General features: G+C 51.0%; 2 protein-coding genes and 1 long non-coding RNA gene across 9 annotated transcripts; 1 reads left to right on the forward strand and 2 right to left on the reverse strand.

Annotated features, from left to right (window-relative positions):
• Window positions 1-2,600: 2,600 nt before the first annotated feature.
• Window positions 2,601-4,332, reverse strand: LOC124984032 (beta-defensin 3-like). Its single transcript, XM_047551791.1, has 2 exons — window positions 4,156-4,332; window positions 2,601-2,749 (listed from the first exon to the last, which is right to left on the reverse strand). Exons 1-2 carry the CDS (start codon window positions 4,211-4,213, stop codon window positions 2,616-2,618), a joined length of 192 nt encoding a protein of 63 aa, XP_047407747.1. The 5' UTR covers window positions 4,214-4,332; the 3' UTR covers window positions 2,601-2,615.
• A 6,883-nt stretch (window positions 4,333-11,215) lies between these two features.
• LOC124984031 (beta-defensin 103A-like) lies at window positions 11,216-12,139 on the reverse strand. The gene is made up of 2 exons (XM_047551790.1): window positions 11,926-12,139; window positions 11,216-11,426 (listed from the first exon to the last, which is right to left on the reverse strand). The coding sequence occupies exons 1-2, from the start codon at window positions 11,981-11,983 to the stop codon at window positions 11,281-11,283; spliced, it is 204 nt and encodes a 67-aa protein (XP_047407746.1). The 5' UTR covers window positions 11,984-12,139; the 3' UTR covers window positions 11,216-11,280.
• On the forward strand, window positions 11,255-19,786 carry LOC124984033 (uncharacterized). 7 transcript variants are annotated; one of them, XR_007108516.1, is made up of 7 exons: window positions 11,255-11,446; window positions 11,755-12,023; window positions 12,349-12,420; window positions 15,360-16,027; window positions 16,868-18,249; window positions 18,526-18,771; window positions 19,390-19,786. It is a non-coding gene; the product is annotated as an uncharacterized LOC124984033 (long non-coding RNA). The 7 variants fall into 7 exon arrangements; XR_007108520.1 differs by having other exon boundaries at window positions 18,643-18,771; XR_007108518.1 differs by having other exon boundaries at window positions 12,353-12,420.
• Window positions 19,787-20,160: the final 374 nt, after the last annotated feature.

Raw genomic sequence — 20,160 nt, forward strand, 5'->3', positions numbered from 1 at the left:
GACCTAATCAGCGTGCTAATCCCCTGATAGGGAGTAGCTGGGAGGTGACTGTGGGCAGGCGGGGGGTGGTGGAGGAGGTGGTCATGGGGGTCTGCCTTTGGTCCTATTGAGCAGAGTAGTCTCTGTCTCCTGGTGCCAAGTTCTGAGCTGCTTTCCTCCGCTACCCTCTTCCACCATGATGTCCCTCTGCCTCACCTCAGGCCCAGAGGAATGGAATCAGCGTCTATGGACTTAGACCTCTGAAACTGTGAGCTGCCCAATGAACTTTTCCTCCTTAAAATTGCTCTTGATCACAGTGACATAGAAGTTGCCTAAAGCACAGTGAAGCCTGTGGTGTCCGACCTTATGGCAGACCAAGTTCTCTGGTGTCTGGGCATCTGGTTTAACCCCAGCCGGAGCAAAGATTGAGTGCTGATTTGGTGAGGGTGAGCCAGGAGAATTCATAGATATAGTGAATTGGCCACCGTGTCTGAAGTGGATGTCTTCTTTTTTCCTTCCTCCTAACACTTCAGCACAATGGGACAGGCCTGATTTTCTTCTTTCTATCCAGGGCGTGATGGCTTTAGAGAGAGCTAGTGGAAGGTGGGCACAGTGGCTTCTTTAGAAAGCAGTCTGCCGTTGCTCCAAACCCCGAGGGTTCTCCTGTTTCTAAGTCCCGCGGCTCCAGCTCCCGTGCTTCATGCAGGCAGGTGCCTTTCCAGGGCTCCTCGGGGCTTCCCATTGGTGCTTGGCTCAGGTTCTCATCCACCCCCTGCTGGCCTCGCTCCAGAGCCTTCCATGGTCATGTCCCCTCACGCCCTGGCCACAGCTCTCCTTCCTCATCCCTTTGCCCCAATCGTGACTGAGTCTCCCTGGCCATTTCCAAGATTTCACAACCACTGATGGTGAGGGAGACAAGGTTCCATGAACACTTTATGGGTGTTGATTACACAGAAATGTTAGGATTGGAAAAAGGGCTTCATCCTAGCTGAAGCTCTCCAGCCGGCCCCAGTGACCCACCTGGCCGGGCTACGTCCTGCCCTCATGTCACCGCCCACCCACTCCTTTTGGAACCCAAACTACTACTATTAGTTTTGATCTCCATGGCCCAAGCCTCCCTTGGCCCTGATTCTAAGTGGAAATCCAAACAGCCCTTGCATTTTGGGAAATGTAGAGTTATTTAGCTTTCCACCAGTTTTATCTCTGTCTCATGATGCATTCGGGTTCTGCCTTACAAGAAGAAAATAAATAGCCAGTAAAGCGTTTTCTCAAAGAGTAGTTTCCATTCCCCTAGGACACAAAAATGACTGCTCTATGGACTACGTTAAGCTTCATCCCATCTCTATGGTCAAAAATAGATACTTCTAGAAACCAGGAAAACAACAAATTTATTATAAATAAAAATATCATAAGTAACCAAAAGTGAATGATTAAGGACAGAATCTGGCCTGGGATCAAAGTGAGGTGAGGGGGTTTGTGTAGTGCCACTGAAGGTAGGTCCTATCCTTGTTTAATATTTGGATATTTTGTTGATCATGGTTTGGGGGCACTGGTTTTAGCTTTGAAAAGACATTGCACCATAATCTGTCGGAGCATGGAATGCCTTTGGTGCTTAAACTTGCACCCACGGCGGTGTCTCTCTCACCTCACCCTTATAAGATGTATCTATCCAGGTAAAAATGTTTTTACTCTAATGAGATCTCATTTCTTTTTCAATCTGGAGACTTTGGGTATTGGTTTGAAATTGAGCTGCTTTCACCCAGAAGCAGACTACTTGCACATTCAGGGAAGAGTTCAGGTAGAGAAACAGCACTGCACCCGCGAGGACCAACCCCCCCAAGGGTGCCGGGCTCAGTGAGTTCTGGCTTCTGCCTTGTCTTGGGCTCTCCTTTTGACCTTTGCTCCCTCTTCCTGTGTCCCCTGTTTTACTGATGTCACTTTGTTGTGCTCTTTGGTGAGAACCTACTTCCCCACTTCTTGACTTGTGTCTTACTACATCTACATGGCAGGAAACCCCGTCCAACTCTACTGCCCTTGAGTTCATGATCACTTATACAGCAAGGCCGCCCCTCAGTGACCAAGGCCTGAAAGGTCAGGACAAAGTCCACACCCACAGAGACCTGCTAGCCAGAGAGAATTAAAGTGTTACCTGCACGTGCACCAAACCCAGCTGAGCAACAAGCAGGACCCGAGGGGAGAGGAGAGAGGGGAGGGCACCCACAGAGCAGAGGAGCAGGGTGGCCACTCTGGCCCCTGGAGCCAGCAGGTGTGAGAGGGGACAGAGGGATCAGTCTGCTTTCAGGGTTGGTCAGGGCATGCAAGGGGCCGGGAGCAGGAAGAGCAAAGCACCCGGAGTAACTGGGGGAGACAAGCGGACATAGGGACAGGAGCTCATAGACCTGGAAGGACACAGGTGCCCCCTGTGCCATTCCTGATTGTCAGTGTGCAGAGTTAACGATGTGGCCCAGCAGATCACAGGGATCTGCCCGTGAAACGGACAGCAGTCGCCAAAATCACTGCAAGGAGAGAGTCTATGTGTTCGAGCACATGGTTTATTTGGGTTGGGGTTGGGGTTGACGCGGCTTTGCCCGGGAAGGGCTCCGGTCCACTTCTGTCGCAGGGGTCTCTCGGCCTCCTCACTTTGTCGGACAGCATTTGAGTCGCGGAGTGCCACAGGTGCCCATCTGTTTCAGATGTCCGCGGCAGGCGACCTGACACGCACCTCCATTCCTGAGGCAGCCGACAGGATTGCTGATATGTTTAGGAAAAACTGAAAGGAAGCAAAAGGCAAATGAGTGCCAGCCCCGAGAGCACCGTGGAAGGGCAGGAGCCCGTGCCCGAGGCTTGAGCGATCCCCGCAGGCCTCCTGCCCAGCCGGGTCCTGCGGACAGGGTCCTTCCACTCGACTCCAGGACTGACTGTCCCTCGCCTCTCTTCCCCCAGCTGGCACGTTGAGCTCTGACCTGTGGAGACCCCAGATGGGATCAGGCAGGCGCAGCCTGAAGACCTGGGCCTGGCGGGGCCCACACGGGACGCACACGCAGCCTCAGAGAGACTCCGTCCGCTTCCACACAGGCCAGCAGTTCTAGGCTCAGGGGAGGCCGCAGGTACCTGTTCTCAGCCCTTTGTTTTCCAAGTCATTTCATTTATTAAGTATCTGAACGGGCGGGGGCGGGGGCGGGGAGCTGCCGCTCAGAGCGCAGAACTTGATGCCCAAGCAACTTACAATCAGAAACAAGAAGTGAACATAAACATGGGTCCTTGTTTCTAAGCTCTGAAATCTGGTCTTGCTCCATGCCTCCTTCCCTCCCTTCCATCCTTCCTGATACTGTCTCAAGACCCCAGCACCCAGAAACAAAATCTGTGAAAATGAGGGCTTTAGTCAACGTCGTTTCCCTCTGACTTGTCACCTCAGGTCTTGCTCATTTTCTCTCTCCCTCCCTGCCCCTCCTCTCCACCTGCTCCCTTCATTGTTGATTCTTTTTATTCTATTTCCATAATATTGAGGATTAGGTAAATGCTAGGTATACAGTTTAGAAAGCTGCTTTCAAGGGCTACCCTTGCACTGTGGGCCAGGGCAGCCCTGTAGAAGGGCGTGTCCTCCGGGGCCTCCCCTCTGAACAGGCCCGGCACAGGAAGTTCCTAAACCACACGCCACTGGATTGATCTCTACTCTTCAGTATAGAGATTTATAAAATGATGTCCTCTGTTTCCTTCTTTGGGTAAAAGCGAGATATCTGAATTTTATTAAAAAACAAAACAAAACAAACAGTGGCCTAACAGAGGCTTCACCAGTCTCAGCAGTCCTGGCTCGAAGATGAGCGGAGGCTTGAACCTACGAGCTCTGCGACTCAGAAACGGTTATGAGTTGTGTGCTGTGGTTCTTAAACTCCTTTCAAGATGTAGGAGATGATCTTGCTTCTGTTAGGCGATTCATAGAAGCTACCTGGTCAAAAAATGTGTTTAGAAGAGAGAGAGAGGAGAGGAGAGGAGAGGAGATAGAGGATAAGAGGGAAGACAACGGAGGGAGAGGTAAGAGGATGAGGAAGAGAAGAAAGGGGGAGACGCAGGCAGAGGCGGGAGAGAGGAGGAAAGAGACGCGGAGAGCAGTGGGGGAGGGAAGACGCCTCCCTCCTCTGTCTGTGAACCCTCCTCTTCCCTGGCGGCCCATCTCACCTGGAGGAGGCAGCAGGAGCACCAAGAGGAAGGAGAGGAGGAGGAGCTGGATCCTCATGGCGATGCTGGTGGACCCACGGCAGACCCTGGTGAGGGACCCAGCGCTTGGCCTTATAAAGGTTCCTGGGAATTACATGATTTGGTGCTGGCTGCAATCTAGTAATTATCCGGATTAGGGCGACATTTTCTTGGTGTGTCAGAGGAACAGCCCTTACAGAATGAAGCACACCCTGCTGTCCTTATGCAAATCAGGATGTGGAAAGCCCCGGGGAATTGTCCCCTGCCCTGGGGCCAAGAGCTGCCACTGCTTACTCCCTCAGGTCCCCGGACGGACAGGAGCAGGCGCTAGGCCTGCCTCCCAGGGCACAGATGGGTATATGCCCTGGAGCTTATCTGCCTGCTCCCTGGAGCTTTAAATCTACCAGCTCTGTGCTTTCCTGAGAGTATGCGGACAGTCTCAGGCCACCGCAGGATGAACTCCCCTCTTCCCATCCATGCTGGGCATAATCAGCTCCTGTGAGGAAGTGAAACAGAGCGAGCTGAACCCAGAGTCCCCGGGACAGGTAGGGCTCCTCCAGCTCCGGAGGGCATTGGGATCCAGCAGGAAGACAGGGAGCCCTTCCTCCCTGCTCATCACAGCACGGGGCAAGCCTCACAGTGAGGTGGGCGCTGACTCAGAGGCAGACTGGGAGGACAGCGCTGCGTCTGGGCCTCTCCCTGGGTCCAGGGTGACCTTTCAATCCGTACAGTGGTCAAAGCAGGGTGGTGGGCACGTCCACCCCCACGTGACCGTCTCCTTGTGTTGGGAACATCTTCTAGCTCTTTGAGATGCAAACCATGTCACAACTCCAGTGACCTCCTGTGAAACAGGACACAGGACTGGGTCAGCTGCATTGTGTATCCACTGACCAGCCTCTCTCCCCGCCCCACAGTCCTTCCCAGTCTCTGGCAGCCCCTATTCTGCTCTCTAATTCGACGTATTTTTAAAGGAAGCTGGTGGTGATGCTATGTCGGCAAGATGTGAGGACTTCCTATCCAGCAAGGGTACTTCTGACGGCTGTGGGATGGAGGCCTGGGTGGGGTGCCATCGAAGCATGTGAATGAGTTCACGTCAGTGCTCAGGCTGTGGGCTCCAGAGCAGCATGCCCTCCTCCGGACTTGGTGTTGAGAAACACGCTCACTCATTCCCAACACTGAGTATTTCTTCCAGGCAAAGGAAGCATATGGAAAAACTGAATAAAAAAAAAAAAAAAAAAGGCTGTATAGGCTCAGACTCAATTTTTTTTTTTTAATATTTGATGTATTTCTCTTAGCTTTTGATGACGAGAGGCAAACATCATATGTTGGTGAGCTTTCTGTCACTGTGACAAAATATCTGAGAGAATCAACTTAAAAGGAAGAAAGGCTTATTTTGACTCACACTTCCAGAGGCTTCAGTCCATGGTTGGTTGGCTTCACTGTTGTGGGGTCTGTCATGAGGCAGAACTCCATGGTGCCAAGCCCGAGGCAGAAGGAAGCTGCTCACGCTCACCTCCTGGAGTCTGAGAAGCAGGGAGAGGGGAGGGGCCCGGTCCTCGTATCCCCTGCAGGTCATGGCTTAGTGACCCGACTTCCTTCCTAGACCCAGCTCCCATCTCACAATACGCCACTGGCTGGGGACCAAGTCTTTAGCACGTGGCTTTTGGGGGACACTTAAGATCCAAACCATAACACATTGTAGTGCCTCACCCGATTCTCTCAGCATGCACTTCTTAAGAACAGCGGAAAATTCTCACGTGAATCCCAATACCATTTACACACGTGAGGAAGAATAATTCCTTAATCTCATTTAGAAAATCATCGGATAACCATTACTTGCATTCCATTTGATTCCCCTGGGGGCTTCACCTCTATTGATTTTTTCCTGGTCTATTTAAATCCGGAATCACACATTGAGTCATTGAGTTAGGTGGCTGTCTCTCTGTCTTTTCATGAGTGGCGGTCTTAGGGAATGCCATAATACTTGGGGAGGGGCTTCGTTGGGCCTCTGGGGTTGAGTTAGTGGCTGCATCTTCCTCGTGTTTAGCATTAATTATACTCACCCTTTTCTAGTGAGTCATGCTTGCAATCACTGTAACAGTAACACACGGTCATTTAAAAGTCCACCTGTATGAGAGTGTGATTTCCCCACTCCTGCCCTGACCCCAGAGAACCACCAGGAACACTTGTCTGTTTACTTTCTGTCCTGCCCAGATCTCCATGCCATTGGGAAGAACTGTTGGAGAAGGAGGCAAAGTTGATCTGAAGCATGGAAACCACCAGGAGGGGCATCACTGTGTCCCTGGGGAAGAGTACCCAGCGGGTCCCCTGCACAGCTGCACCAGGGCGTGCTGTGTCCCCACCAGGGGTTCCTGTGACTGACGGCAACTGATGCCAGGTGACTCCTCTACAGCTGTGCTCCCCCGGTGATGAAGCTCATTTGACAGGGACCCCAGAAGGGCACAGCATTTCCCAAAGGCAGACTTACTTCCTGGCTTGGATTGTAGACCACAGACCTGCACAAACATGGCTCCCTCACCAAAAACCAGAGATGAAGCGACTGGGGGCCAGGGAAGTGTCGGGTTTAGGTAAAATCTAACTGAATTGCTTATCATAAGCTCAAGAAGACGCCAGGCTGTATGTCCAGTGCTAATCATCAAACCTGGCCTGGGAAGTACACTCGAGTCCTGCTCCTTAAAGGAGAGAGAAGGGCTGCCCCCCTAGAGGTCTCCCCTCAATCGAGGAAAGAGCCGGGGCTGTTCTTTTGTGGCAGAGCAGCTTAGCTCTCCAGGAGAGAGTGCAGCTCCATTCCTATTGGCAGGCTTTCAAAAGCAGTCATTCACCTCTATGATTGATTGATCTAAGATTTATGTTTCAAAATAACTTTATCTGAACATTCTTACAGCTGTAAAATACTCTTTATTCCAGCACAGTTGCATTATCAGATTCTTCTCAAAATTATTTAAAAAATAATAATAGTGCTCAAAATATAAATGCCAATGATCTAATCCATACATTTTCAGGAGAGTTGGTCAGGAAAATAACATATTATCAATCAAGATAACACATTAATAAAGCATTATTATCTGTTCCACTAAAACCGTGACTCCAAAAATATTCTGCAATTCTCAGGCTTATCTTATTGTTCCTCTGTGACTTTAGCCCTATTTAATGTTGCCGATTACATTTTTTGAAGGAAAACACTTCACATCTTCCTTTCACATCACTATTTTTGGTGCATTTTCGTTTTGCACTGAGCTTTGTAAATTCCATAGCTGACCCTCTTTTTGGCCACATTTATACACCGTATGCCATTCATTCCTCATCCATGCACCTGCCAGGTGGGCATGACTCAGTTTTACGGATGAGTGTCCTGGGGCCTAGAAAGGTGAAGGCCTGCAATCACCTAGCTGCTAAGCCTCAGAGGTGTGATCAGAACTGAAAGCAGTCTCTCTCCCAAGCCCTGCGACTGAATTCCCTGGTGCCCATTAGTGGACCACTTCGCCCCCCATTTTCCCACAGCCCCTCAGCTGGAGTAACCCCTGCCTGCCAGGCACCAGCCTCCCCTGGTACTGCTGTCATCCTCTCCAGCCTCCTGGACTGACCCGAGAGTTGACAGCTTGGCTGGACTCCTAGGTGGCCAGGAATGAGGGAGCGAGCTACTGCCACCTTGTGGCTGTTCCTTGAATGTCAGGTCAACCTTTCCCATTTCCCTGCTTGCCCCAAGCTATCGCAAGCTTTGTAAGCAACCAAGTGTAGGCCACCAAGGCTCCTTGCCATTGTTTTTCCTCCTTAATGAGCCTAGTGAGAGTTCTAAGATTTTTATTCATCATCTCAAAGAATAAGCTTTTTATTAAGAATTCTCTTTTTGCCCATTTTCTTCTCACCTGCCTCTTCCCTTTCTCTTTGTGTGTAACTTCTCATTTCTTCTGGAGGAAACTTAGTGTCAGTTAATGAGTTTCTCTCCTTTCTACATAAAAGCATTTAATGCCATAAAAATTCCCTCTAAGCACCACTTTAGCTGTACCCCTCAAATTTTGGTATGCTGTGCTTTCCTTTTCAGTCGGTGCAAAATTTTTCCTAATTTCTGATTCCTTCTTGAATATTTAGAAGTAAGTTGATTAATTTCCAAATATTTGGGACTTTCCCCAGATATCTGTCTGTTATGAACAGCTTTGTGAGTTCCACTGTGTCTAGAAACCATATTTTGTATGATTTTAAATTGTTTTGCTTTTTTGAGACTTGTTTCATGGCTCGGTGTGGGCCCTACTGGGTGACTTTTAATGCATTCTATCACTAGTGGGTGAGTGTCCAATAAATTTCACAAAGGTTGCATTGGGTGACACTGTCCTTCAAGGCTTCTCAACTGTTATTCTGTCTGACTTTTGCATCCCTTATAATGAAAAAAGTGTTGAAACAGCCTATTATAATTCTTTTTTAAATTCATTTTTATTGCAAACAAATGGGATACATCTTGTTTCTCTGTTTGTACATGAAGTAGAGACATACAATTTGTGTAATCATACATTTATCCTAGGGTAATAGTTTTTGATTCATTCTGTTATTTTTCTCTTCCCCCCACCCCTCCCCTATTATAATTCTTAATTTGCCTATTCTCTCATTTCTACAATTTTTCCTTAAGAGTTTTGAAATTCCGCTATTAGATGTGTACTGATTATTTGCTTTTTTTTGGTAACTTAACCATTTTATCCTTAGGAAAAATACCCTCATTTTCCCTGCTTGTTCTAAAGTCTGCTCCAATCTGTAGCCAATTAGCCAAAAAAGTCAATCATGCTTTCTTTGGATTAATGTTTTCATGTCTGGTCCCATCGCTCCACTTTACCCTACCTTTGTCCTGTGTTGGATACACAAAGTGGGTTTTTATTAGTGCCTATTAATCATGCAGGTCGATGGGTCTCACTGTGGCATGCTGGGTTTCATGTGGCTCTTGTTTCTTACGAACAGTCCCTCCCTTTCTGGGGTGTCTGGAATGTGAACAGCCTGCTCGTTCCTTCCTACAGAGCCAGATTCTCCACAGAGCTGTGGCCGCACACTGGCTCCTGTGGGCTCTGGGGGAAGCAGGTGCGGTTCCTCTCTGCTCCCGTGTACGCCCTCTTTCTTTTTGTCACTGATTTAAAATAATTTGATTCTGATGTGCTTGGTGTGACTTTCTCTGTTTATTCTGCTTGGATTTCTTTGAGTACTCAATTTGGGGGTGTACAGTTGCACCAAATTTGGACAATAGCAGGTCATCTGTTCCTCCTCCCGACTTCCTCTGACTCCGAGGACACCGGGATGCTGGACTGCTTACGGTCACCGTGAAGATTTTTTCCAGTTTTTCCTGTTCCTCTGTCTCTGCTTCATTTTCTCATTTGTGCTAAAACAGATGACTTACTGAGCCTTACTGTGGCCCACAGTTCTTCCGACTCAGTCTTTTGAAATTCAGATATTTATTTTCATCTCTGGACGCTCCGTCTGGCTCTCTCTCTCTTTTGTCTCTTTCCTTGTCATGGGCACTTGCTCCTTTCAGCCTTGGACATACTATAAAATTTATAATAGCTCCTTTACTGCCCTCTTGCTAATTCTAGCACATTTGCATCAGCAGGTCTGATTCACCGAGTGCCTTTTCTCCTTGTCATGGACCCTACTCAGCTGCCTTGTGAGCCTGGTCATTTCTGGATGGACTCAGCCCCTGAGGAAGCCTAAGTTCTTGAGTGACAGCTGCCCATTTCCTTTACTTGGGCTCAGATCTGAGTTTCTTGCAGACCACGCTGATCCTTTTGGGAATGGTTTTAAGCACTCGCTGGAGCAGCTGCAGAGGCTCCCTGGAGAGGCCCACACTGCTGTGGACGATGGCACCCCTCAGGGGCAGCAAGGAGGCCAGCTTTGCTGGCAGGAGAGCCCTGCTTCCAGTCCTGAGTGTGGCTGGACTTCACCCAACCTTGGGTGTTTCTGCTTTCCTCTGGCCTCGTGTAGTTTCGCCCTGTGTCACCCCCACAGCACCCGGAGAGGATTCTGCCCTGCAGAGGGGTCTTGTGCCCACTGAGTTCTGACCTCAACTGCCTCAGGCTGCAGCTGATGGGCAGTGTGAGCCTCCTCCTGGCTCCTGTGGGCCCCGCCCACTAGCAGGCTGGGCAGCCTAAGCTCCCCTCTCTGCAGTCACGCCCCCGCCTGTGGGCCCGCCCTCACCTTGTGGACTGTTGGAGGGCATTCCGCAATGTTTCCTGGATGCGGGTGAGGTAGGTGTGGGCTCCTTCGGGTCTTCAGTCCCCTCTTCCTGAGAGCCCGGTTGTCTTCTGGCTCCACCACAGCACTTTGCCTGGGGCCTGGGGTCAGGGGGACAGACCACCACTCCAGATGCTGAATCCTTGAGCAGTGAAGCATCTAAAGCTTCTGAGTGGCCATCAGTCCAGCCACTGCTGGCCAAGTAGCCTCCATGCTCAGGGCACTTCACCAACAGTCTGGGAACCAGGTGGGGACCGGCAGCGGCCAGTGCGCAGGATCAAAGGCCAAGGGAGCTTCAGAGAGCAGGACTCAAGTCAGAGACTGGGGAGTGACAGGCGGGCGAGGCAGACACAGAGGGGAGGCAGCCCCAGGGGAGGCTGCATTTGGAGACCAGGTGGGGGCAGCGAGCTGGGCCCCTGAGGCCACCGCGCAGAGGCCTGGAGGGCAGGAAAGCGAAGAAATACCTGAAGGAGGGTCAGGTCCCCGCCTCTGAGGGGAAGTTTCTGGAAGGATTTGGACTGGCACCCGAGGGATGCATTACGGTTTTAGCGGTAGGTTCAGGGAGACGCGTCCCGGGAAGAAGGTGTGAGGCCCAGGGGTGTGCAGGGCGAGGAGGCCAAGGCCTATTCCAGAACAAGGGGCTCAGTTTCGCCAAGGTGCAACAGCTACAGAAGACGGCGCGCTGCAGAAGCTGCCGCAGGTCGGAGCGGGAGTCACTGGCCTTCCTTAGAGGCCTGCTTGGTAACAACCACCGCAGTAACCAAAATGTCAAAAAAAAAAAAAAAAAAAAAAAAAAAATCAAGCTACTAAATTTTTGAAAAGAAAATTTAATTCGGTGTTAGTTGAATGAACTTGAAGGAGGGCCCCTTCGTGCCTGGACCCCTATTTCCTTCTCCGGCAGCACTTCCGACTCCGGAGAGAGCAGCGGCCTATCTGCTCCTCGCTGGGCAGGCAGCTCAGCAGTGCGCAGCGGCCGCCCCGGATTCGGCAGTAGTACCTCTGCGCCGCGCCGATGAGCCCTCCGCGGCCTGCGAGGGAAGATCAGAGGGTACGGGGCGCTCGGGAGGGTCCCCCGCGCACCGCCCGCGCCCACTGTGCTCTTTCTTTCCCCTTTTGCTAAAAATCCATAGTGAAGTGAAGGTGGAGCCCAGCAGGCGGTGGTCGATGTCCCCCTGGGGGAGCCGCAGACCCCCAGCCTCCCCAGGAACGCTGGGTGCGCAGTGGCCCCGGAGGGGCGACCCCTCTAGCCACCGAGCTTCGCCAAACAGAAGCCTGGGCTCTGCTCACGCAGCCGACCTCTCCTGGGACCTGAATCGGGCAGCACTTTCCCACGTCTCCTCACTGGTCCTCCCACAGGAGGTCTGCGGTGGGAACAGGAGAGACCGGGAGCCTGCCCCGAGGCCCTTGGTGACTTGTCAGCCGAAGACAATGAGGACACCTCATTCCCACCCAGGGAATCCTGGAGGACGGAGAGGCCCGACTGCGCTGCACCCTTGGGTGCTCCCAGCCCTTTCCCACCTGCCTTACCTGGAACAGGCATGGAGAACAGGAAGAGCAACACACCCAGCAGATAGAGGACCCGCATGGCCGGCAGGCTTGGCAGCAGGCTGAGACTGGACGGAAAGGTACGCAGGCTCACGTTTATAAAGAGGCAAGCCGTGCCCGCAATTCCTGTGATATCACGGTGATGACAAGACGACCTGTTTCCTGATGTGTCACACCAGTGTCTCTCTCTGCGGGAACACGCCCACTCACCCAGGGGCTGGTCCCAGCCCGATAGACTCGCTATGGATAGGCTCACTGCTGTCCTCCAGGCTCAGGGGCCTATCCATGTCTGGCTCAAGTCCAGCTGTGGGTTTAGATGTGGCTGGTGTGGGTGGGATTGGTGGTCTTTGGGGGTTGGCTTGTCTGTACTATGGTGCTTCTTAGTTGCCTGCATCTTCTTTAAAGACAGGCTCTCCAGGGAACCAGATTAATCCAGCTGTGAACTTACTCAGAACTAGAGGACAGGACTGACCTCAGGTACTGAGAAAAGGAGGGAAATGGGCTATATATTTTTTACTTTTTAATTTGTTCTTTTTATTTATTCATGACAGGAGAATGTATTTGGACATATAATACATACATGAAATATAACTTCTCATTTTTGTGGTTGCACATGATGTGGAGTTTCACTGGTGTATTCATTTATGAACATGGGAAAATCATATCCGATTAATTCTAGTGTCTTTCCCATTCCCATCCCTTCCCTTCATTCCACCTCCCTGCTTACTGTGAGTTAGCATCCACATATCAGAGAGAATATGTAGCCTTTGTTTTTTGGGGATTGGCTTAGCATGATAGTCTCCAGTTCCATCCATTTACTAGCAAATGCCATGATTTCATTCTTCTTTATGGCCATGTAATATTCCATTGTGTATATGTACCACATTTGTTTATTCATTCATCTGTTGAAGGGCACCTAGGTTGGTTCCATAGTTTAGCTGTTGTGAATTGAGCTGCTATAAGCATTTATGTGACTGTGTCACTATAGTATGCTGATTTTAAGTCCTTTGGGCATATGCCGAGGAGTGGGATAACTGGATTAAATGATGGTTTGAAAATGGGCTACATTGAAAGGTCCCTGCCCCAGGACCTTGGTTTATGGTGGGGTGCTACAGGGAGTGAAACACATCTCATACTTCATCATTGTTGGAAAACGACTCAAATTTATAAGTGAGTAAGGTGTTTTATTTTACTTCCTCAGAAAAGGAGAATGCTGTGATGATATTTAGTTACAGGAGAGTCCTTGTACCAAGAGGGGCTTCAAGCTATTCTTGGCTCATGGGCTTTCAAAAAAGTTCAGGGATCAGGCGATTTTCCTGGGTATGAATTCAGAGTTTGAGGGTAAATTTCTTCTTCTTTTTAAACTATTAGACCTAAATGTCGAGAAGTCTAAGCAGAGGGTTACATCTGTTGATCGACTATTTAATGGGGAGCTGAGGCCATCCTATTGCCTGGTTGCAGTCATGGCGCCGGGTGTGTTAGTGCAGGAATGTGTTCAGATACCAGAGCATCTGGCGGGTTCAGAAAGCAAACCCGAGTGTCCCTTACAGGTGGGAACAAGCACGTGTGTTCAGTGTGGGTGAGAGACGGACCCACTGGGCACAGGGTGAGACCAGGCTCCTCCTCTCAAGGAGCTCCAGTGAGCTCTGGCACATGGCAGGTGCTGAGGGTTTGACAGAGGGCAATGTCAAGGTCAAGGTGAGGTTCAGGCACCCACTGCCCTCATGTAGGAAAAAGGAGACCCATACCACAGAGTGGCTTTAGATCAGCAGAGTTAAGATGAATTTGGAGGTGTAGCCACTTCATCTTTTAAAAACCCAGCTCTCCTCTTAGGTTCAAAACTGGAGACCAACAACCGGAGATTCTTTGAAATGCAAGGAAGTGATGGCTGGGATCGGACGGGGCCGATGTTTTACTCTTAGTGTGTTTTACACACGGGGACCAGAGCAGGGCACGGCTGGGCATGGTAGGGGACCTAACCCAGGTGCAGGTCAGGGTCCTCAGACCCTCGCATCACTGCAGGGACCAGACCTCCACAGGCAGCCCTTGGCTGAACAGGTTTCCTCAAAGACTAGGGGTGCTTCTAGAATGATGTTGCTTCATAAAAGGTCCTTAGGAAATGAAAATCGCTTCTCTGGTTGGCTCCTTTGGCAGTTGTCTATTGACTCTGCTTTGCACTTTCCTGGGGTGGCTCATCTCCTGACGGCGTCTGAGCTGACTGCAGCTTTAGCAGATATTGTCTTGTCTTTAACCCAAGTCCAAGAGCCAGTGCACAACAGGGGGAGTGGGCCAGGAAAGAACAGGCTTCATTTCCTGCTGGGTAACTGAGTTGTCTGCATCCACCAAACCTTCTGGGTGTGGACTAATATGTCTTCCTGGCACAGCAAACTTTCTTGGCATTTCTGCATTTTGCAGGCAGAAATGCAGATAGAGGTTCCTCTGGCTTCCTTTGAAACCACTGGATTTGGGACACTGTTCAATATTGTGTGTTGTGTTCCGACCACTGTGAAAGAAATGGGGTTGGAGAGGGAGAGAGAGAGAGAGAGAGAGAGAGAGAGAGAGAGAGAGAGAGAGGTGGGGAGGGAGGACATTGATAGAAAGTCGAGGGAGTACAAAGAAGGGACGAGAGCTGAGTGCAGGGATGAGCCCTGTCTCATCATGAGTCACAGGACTCAGGATGTGGCCCATCTGGTGGGGCAGTCAGAGAGGCCAGTGTTCTCTCCAGGAGGAAGAGCAGAGCTGGGAAGCACAGAACCAGGCGGAGGAGCAGGGAATAGCCAAGTTTGACCCAAGTCTAGTGGACAAGGTTAAAGACAAATTTGCATTTGATTTGGCAGACAAGGGGGCATGAATTTAGGAAAAACTAGACTTAAGGTTTTAATTATCTAAAATTCTGACTCCAGTCAGAAGTCCTTAAATAAAGACCAAGAAGAAAGCCTGAGAAAGTCTTGCTTACAATTAGGCTGATGAGCCTGATTTTTACTTCGGCAATAATCTTTGTGTGTTAAAGGCATTTACATTGTCTGCCTGCAAATAATGTCAGTGACTCTGGGAGTCTGGGATAGGCCATGGGTGCCCAGGGATGCCCAGGGCAACCCGCATAGTCCTAAGGGAAGAGGCCCTCAGCTAAGGCGTTGCCCAGATCCTGGCTCACGGACTGTTGGGGAGAACCACAGGGGTGTCTTCTCAGAGATCTCCCAGTGAGAGTCCCTGAGGATCAGGATTGGTCAAAAAGTACAGCCATCCCTACCCTAAACCACAACTGCTCTCTTCTTTCCTTAAGAGAAAAGACCTAACTTAGGGAGCTGATGCGTAAGTCAGTAGACTTCTGCTCAAGGTCCCTGGGCCCACAGAGTCCAGCTTGAGTCACCTCCCACTGGACCGCTCTGACCCTGCCTGCCTCGCTGCCTCCCCAGGTTGCCCGTGGTGACAGGCTCCCCTCAGGAACCCACGCAAGGGCCTGGTGGACACAGACCGGCTGCTGAGCTTTGGGAAGGGAGGACACGTGGGCAAGGCCATTCCATGTCCCTTTTCTGCACCAACTCTCTGCAGAGAGCTCCCCTGGAGCCTCACCGGATCCCTGCTCCAGATCCCCCCAGGGCCCTCCTTCAGGGGAGCACCAGGCTTACCTGATTCTGCCTGGGAGAAAACCACACGAACAAGGAGAATGGAGAGCAAGTTCATGTGGAATGGCCCCTCTGAGGACGCCCCGGGCAGGCGCAGGACCCGTGTCTCCAGGGCGACCCTCGGGAGCGCCTGCTGCCCTGGAGCTGGTGGAGGAGCAGAGATCCCTGCAGGGCCCGCTCAGCTGACTAGGACTTGGTGCCATGCTCAGTCGGCTGGGGCTTAGAGCCTGACTGTGCTTGGACACCCTCAGGTTGACTCCCGCAGCTGAGGCTGCCCGCGTGAGTGCAGCTTCCTCTTTTCTTTCCTTCTCCACTGGACTCGGATAATCTGATGGTACCCTTTTCAAGCGAGAAAGCAGTTCACCTAGAGCATGACCTCAGAAGAGCTGACAGAGACATACACAGGGTTCTAAGACCCGTTCTCCCTGACTGCTCCCGGGCGGGGCTGTGTGGTCAAGGTAAGAGGCTCCTGAGCGTCACCAGGGAAGAGCTGGTGCTGGATCAGTGGCGGAGAGCGGAGGCAGGCACCACGGGCCCCAGGGAGGCTGCACTGACTGGCAGCAGGAGAGGCGGGAAGGCGCACCAGTGCCGGCTGCTGCACCATGTGGTCCCAGGGCCCGGCACTGCCGGCAGGGAAGGGAGGTGGCCCTGCCAGGCTGCGTGGACACCGCCTCTGGGTGAGGATGTGGTCCTTCCCTGTCCTCGAGGCTCGCTGGAGTGACTGCCACCCTGCTTTCCCCCACCAAGTGATTTAACCTGACGGGAACAGAAGGGATGAGGGGCCGACTCTCCCCTTCGCGCCCCCATATTCCAGAACCTTCCTCAGAGGTTTACATTCCCACTTATTCCCAGGATCTGCTCTGTGCCTTTGGAACCCCCTTTTCAGGGTGCACTGCCCTCAGGTCCTGTCCTCTCAGATCCCTCCCACTCTTCCCCAGCGGCTCCTCCCTGTGGCCTACGACAGGTTCAGCTATTTATTGAAAACGAACCTGTCCTCGACCCTTGTCTTCTCCTAAACCGCTGCCTCGCTCTTTCCTTCGATGCCTCATCAAGTTCCTCGACAGAGATCTGTGCAGTGGTCTCTTATCCTGTCCACCTGTCCTTCAACCCTGGCCTCTAGCGTATGGCTTCCTGGGATCGTCTCCACACACCCATGCAAACCTCTCCCTTCAGATGCAACGGTGACGTTTGCACCTCCAATCCAGTGGACTTATTTTGTCCCTAATCACCTGACTCCACCCTTGTGCAGCATGTGACTTGTGGGAGACTCAGTCTCAAAACTTGTCCCTCTTCTTCAGTTCAATATCTAGAAAACGCTGTGGACATTGGCTGTCAGGAGTGCGGACTTGGCACTGGACACAAAGGTAAAGGATACGTAGTTTGGGGCTTTGTGTTCTTCACTATTTCCAAGTCTTACAGTAGAAGAGCCACAGACACTGACGTGGTAGCAAAGTAAAAGACGTGCTTTCCATTTTCTCCTGACCTTCTGATGGCTGTCTTTGATTCTTTAAGGACGTTCTCTTCCTTCTCCTTTCCCCAAAGTCACCCAAATGGGACATCTTCAAGCATTTGACATTATTGGCTGGGCCTGATGATGCACGTCTGTAATCTCTGCGGTCAGGGGACTGAGGCAGGAGGAGCACAAGTTCAAAGTCAGCCTCAGCAACTTAGTGAGACCCTGTCTCTCAAAACGATAAAAAACTGGGCTGGGGTGTGGCTCAGGGGTTGAGTGTCTGGGTTCAATCACCAATACCAAAAAAAAAAAAGAACTTGACATTATGTCATGATGAGAAGGTGGACGTCGTATCCTTCCTTCTCCTTTTCCTTCTCCTCACTCATCGTCGCTGATATTCGCTGATCGGATTCTGTGCACCAGGCACGATGCTGGACACTTTATGTGCATTTACTTCATGTGAGTCACATGGAAGTTGATACGATATCTGCATTTCACAGGTGAGGAAATGGCATCTTGGGGGAGGACTTTGGATACCCCATGCTTTAGCATGATTTCTCCTGAGGAATTTAGAGGACTAAATTCCTCCTCCTGATCCTCTTCTTGCCCCACACGGTGCTTGGAGGTGGTTATCTAGGCTTCTGTCCACCTGACTTCCATCTTCATCTCTATGCTGAAGCCTCTCCCCTGTTTTCCTGACTGCGCGTTCATCTTCTTGAAGATCATCACCACCTTAATAACATCTAGCACCTCAGTTTACAATAAAGTCGTTCCTTTCTAACGGTATCACCCTCACTTCCAAAACTGCGTGGTGATTCTTTGGGATTCTTCTCTTTCCCTAACGACTCGGATGCAGTCCACTCCATCCGGTCGATGTTGCAGTGGGATGGTCCGTGCAGTCTGCAGAGCCCAGGCCAAACGCCCAGTCCTAGTGAGGATGGCCACCCGGCCGACTGCCCCACCCAGCACTCGAGCGGAGCGTGTTTGCGTCACAGTTGGAGCCTCTGCCCAAGTCCTTCGCGAGTATCATCGCTGTCTGTGGACATTTCCCACTGCCTCTCTAGACGGCATGGGTGTACTTTGATTTGTTTCCTTATGTTAATGAGAAAGTAAATTTGTCTTCACTCTTTAAATTATAGGAAAATTTTCAAACTAGGACACGTGGGGCAAGTCTTGTAAAGAAGAAGTCATTCTAGAAGAGTGGGGAAATGGAGCGAACCTGGGCAGGTAATGCAGATTCAACCAAGGACCAGCACCACCACAACCTGAGCACATTTACGTTTTAGAAAGAAGCTCACCACAAACATGACAGGCAGGCAGGATTAGAGGGTTCTGAGACCCAAGACCCGAGCCCAGGAGCTGAACAGCGGCTGCCCCATTTCTAATGACGCCGGATGGGCCCACGGGCTCGAGAGCTGGCGTCCTCTAGAAGGAGGCTGGGTGTGAGCGAGGGCGGTAGGTGGGAGGGAGCTGGCCAGGAGACGCCTGGGTTCTCTGTTCCAGGGACAGGATGGGTGGTTGTGCCATTTATGAGGAGGCCTGAAGTGCGAGGCCTGGAGGCAGTGAAGTGAGACGTGATCTGGAGAGAGAGCCAGGCCGAGTCACTCCGTCCTCTAACAGGCTCCAACTGGTTCAGGAATCTGCAGCCTGGGCTGGCCGTGGTGCTGCAGGCCTTTCCCACAGTCTCCAAAATCATAGCTGGCCAGTGGGGGCTGACTTCCTGGCTCCTGGGGCTGACTCGGGAGGGAGGTAAGTACATGAAAAACCCATATAAGGCCACCCCAAGGACATTCTCCTGCCCTCCTGGCAGCAACTGAGTCATGCCAAATGGAAAGGAGTGTGCCATGATGCCTGTCTGTTTATCCTTTAGCTGCATTTCACTCCCGGCCCCCATGAAAACTGGCCACCCAGCACCTCTGGCCACTGGCCTCCTCAGCCTTCTGGCTGCATCCCTGGGCAGGAACTTTATGGTACAATGGAATATGGGTGGAGGACATGATGTATCCAAGGGACCAGGGAAATTTTCACATAGAGCTTCTGCCCTGACCCTTAAACAGAACCGGTAATTGAAGTGAACTGGTTCCCTACCACCTTAGGCAGCAGAAAACCCTCAAGGCCTGATTTATGATGGCCAGCTGTTCTCACAGACGTGACCCTGTGGCTACTACTCTGGAGTTAGTATTGTGATCTGGGTATCAAGAATAAGGAAACCGAGACCAAGAGAAGTGAAATAACTTTCTAAGAGAAATGAAATAACTGTAAAATTCGAACTTAAAGTCTATGTTCACCTGGATCACAGATTATCATGCTAAATGTCCACTCTAACACTTGAGGTCATTAAAACTGTGTCTTATATTCACTTTTCAGCTGAAGTTTTGGAAGAGTGGTTTTCCAGAGGAAAGGTAAATGGACCACATTTGTAGAGAATGAATAACAGAGGAGGGGGAGTGAAGCCACACCCCTCCACTGGCCCAGACCACAGAGCTCCTTCCGTTTCGAGAATCCCCAGCTATCCAGCTCATGGAAGTGAACACCGCAGCATTCACCATGCTGGAGACCAAGAGAAATTCAAGCAAAAGATGAATTTGGCATCTTACTCTGCTCTTGCATTTTCTTCAAAGAGCTTTAGGCTTGCATTTCTCAGGGGCGGGCAAACCTGTAGTATAAAGGGCACCGGTCAGTGTGTGTGTTGAGGTTTTGCTGGCCATGTGGTTTCTGCTGTGAGTGCTCAGCTCTGCAGGGGTAGTGCAAAAGCAATCATAACAATATGTAAACAAATGTCCATGACTTTGTTCAAATAAACTTTATTTACAAAAACAGGTGGTAATTGGATTTAACCAGTGGGCCGTGCTTGTTGGTGGCTGGCTTGCACTGGTGAGAGTGTGTGTGGTGAGCAGTCTCTTGATGGTGATCTCCGCTGCTCATCCTCTTGGGGGATCCTCTCCCTTGGGTGATGGGCTAGGTTCACGGACTCATTCCTGACCATTAACAGCCGGTGGGAGCGCCAGGATGCTGCTTCCGAGGCTAGCCTCTATAGACTGTGGGTTCCGTTTGGGTGTTCTCTCCCTTTCACGTGCCTGAGAGAAGCCAGCTGCCGTGACTGGGGTGCTCTACAGAGAGGGCCTCACAGCAAGGAAC

Source organism: Sciurus carolinensis, chromosome 4, assembly GCF_902686445.1.
Source record: "Sciurus carolinensis chromosome 4, mSciCar1.2, whole genome shotgun sequence".
Classification (NCBI taxonomy): Eukaryota; Metazoa; Chordata; class Mammalia; order Rodentia; family Sciuridae; genus Sciurus; species Sciurus carolinensis.

Coding starts and splice junctions, on each gene's coding strand:
- LOC124984032 (XM_047551791.1), bottom strand. CDS start 4,213: ATGAGGATCCAGCTCCTCCTCCTCTCCTTCCTCTTGGTGCTCCTGCTG. Junction 2,750..4,155: donor GCTCCTGCTGCCTCCTCCAG/GTGAGATGGGCC, acceptor GCTTCCTTTCAG/TTTTTCCTAAACATATCAGC.
- LOC124984031 (XM_047551790.1), bottom strand. CDS start 11,983: ATGCGGGTCCTCTATCTGCTGGGTGTGTTGCTCTTCCTGTTCTCCATG. Junction 11,427..11,925: donor GTTCTCCATGCCTGTTCCAG/GTAAGGCAGGTG, acceptor CTTCCCTCGCAG/GCCGCGGAGGGCTCATCGGC.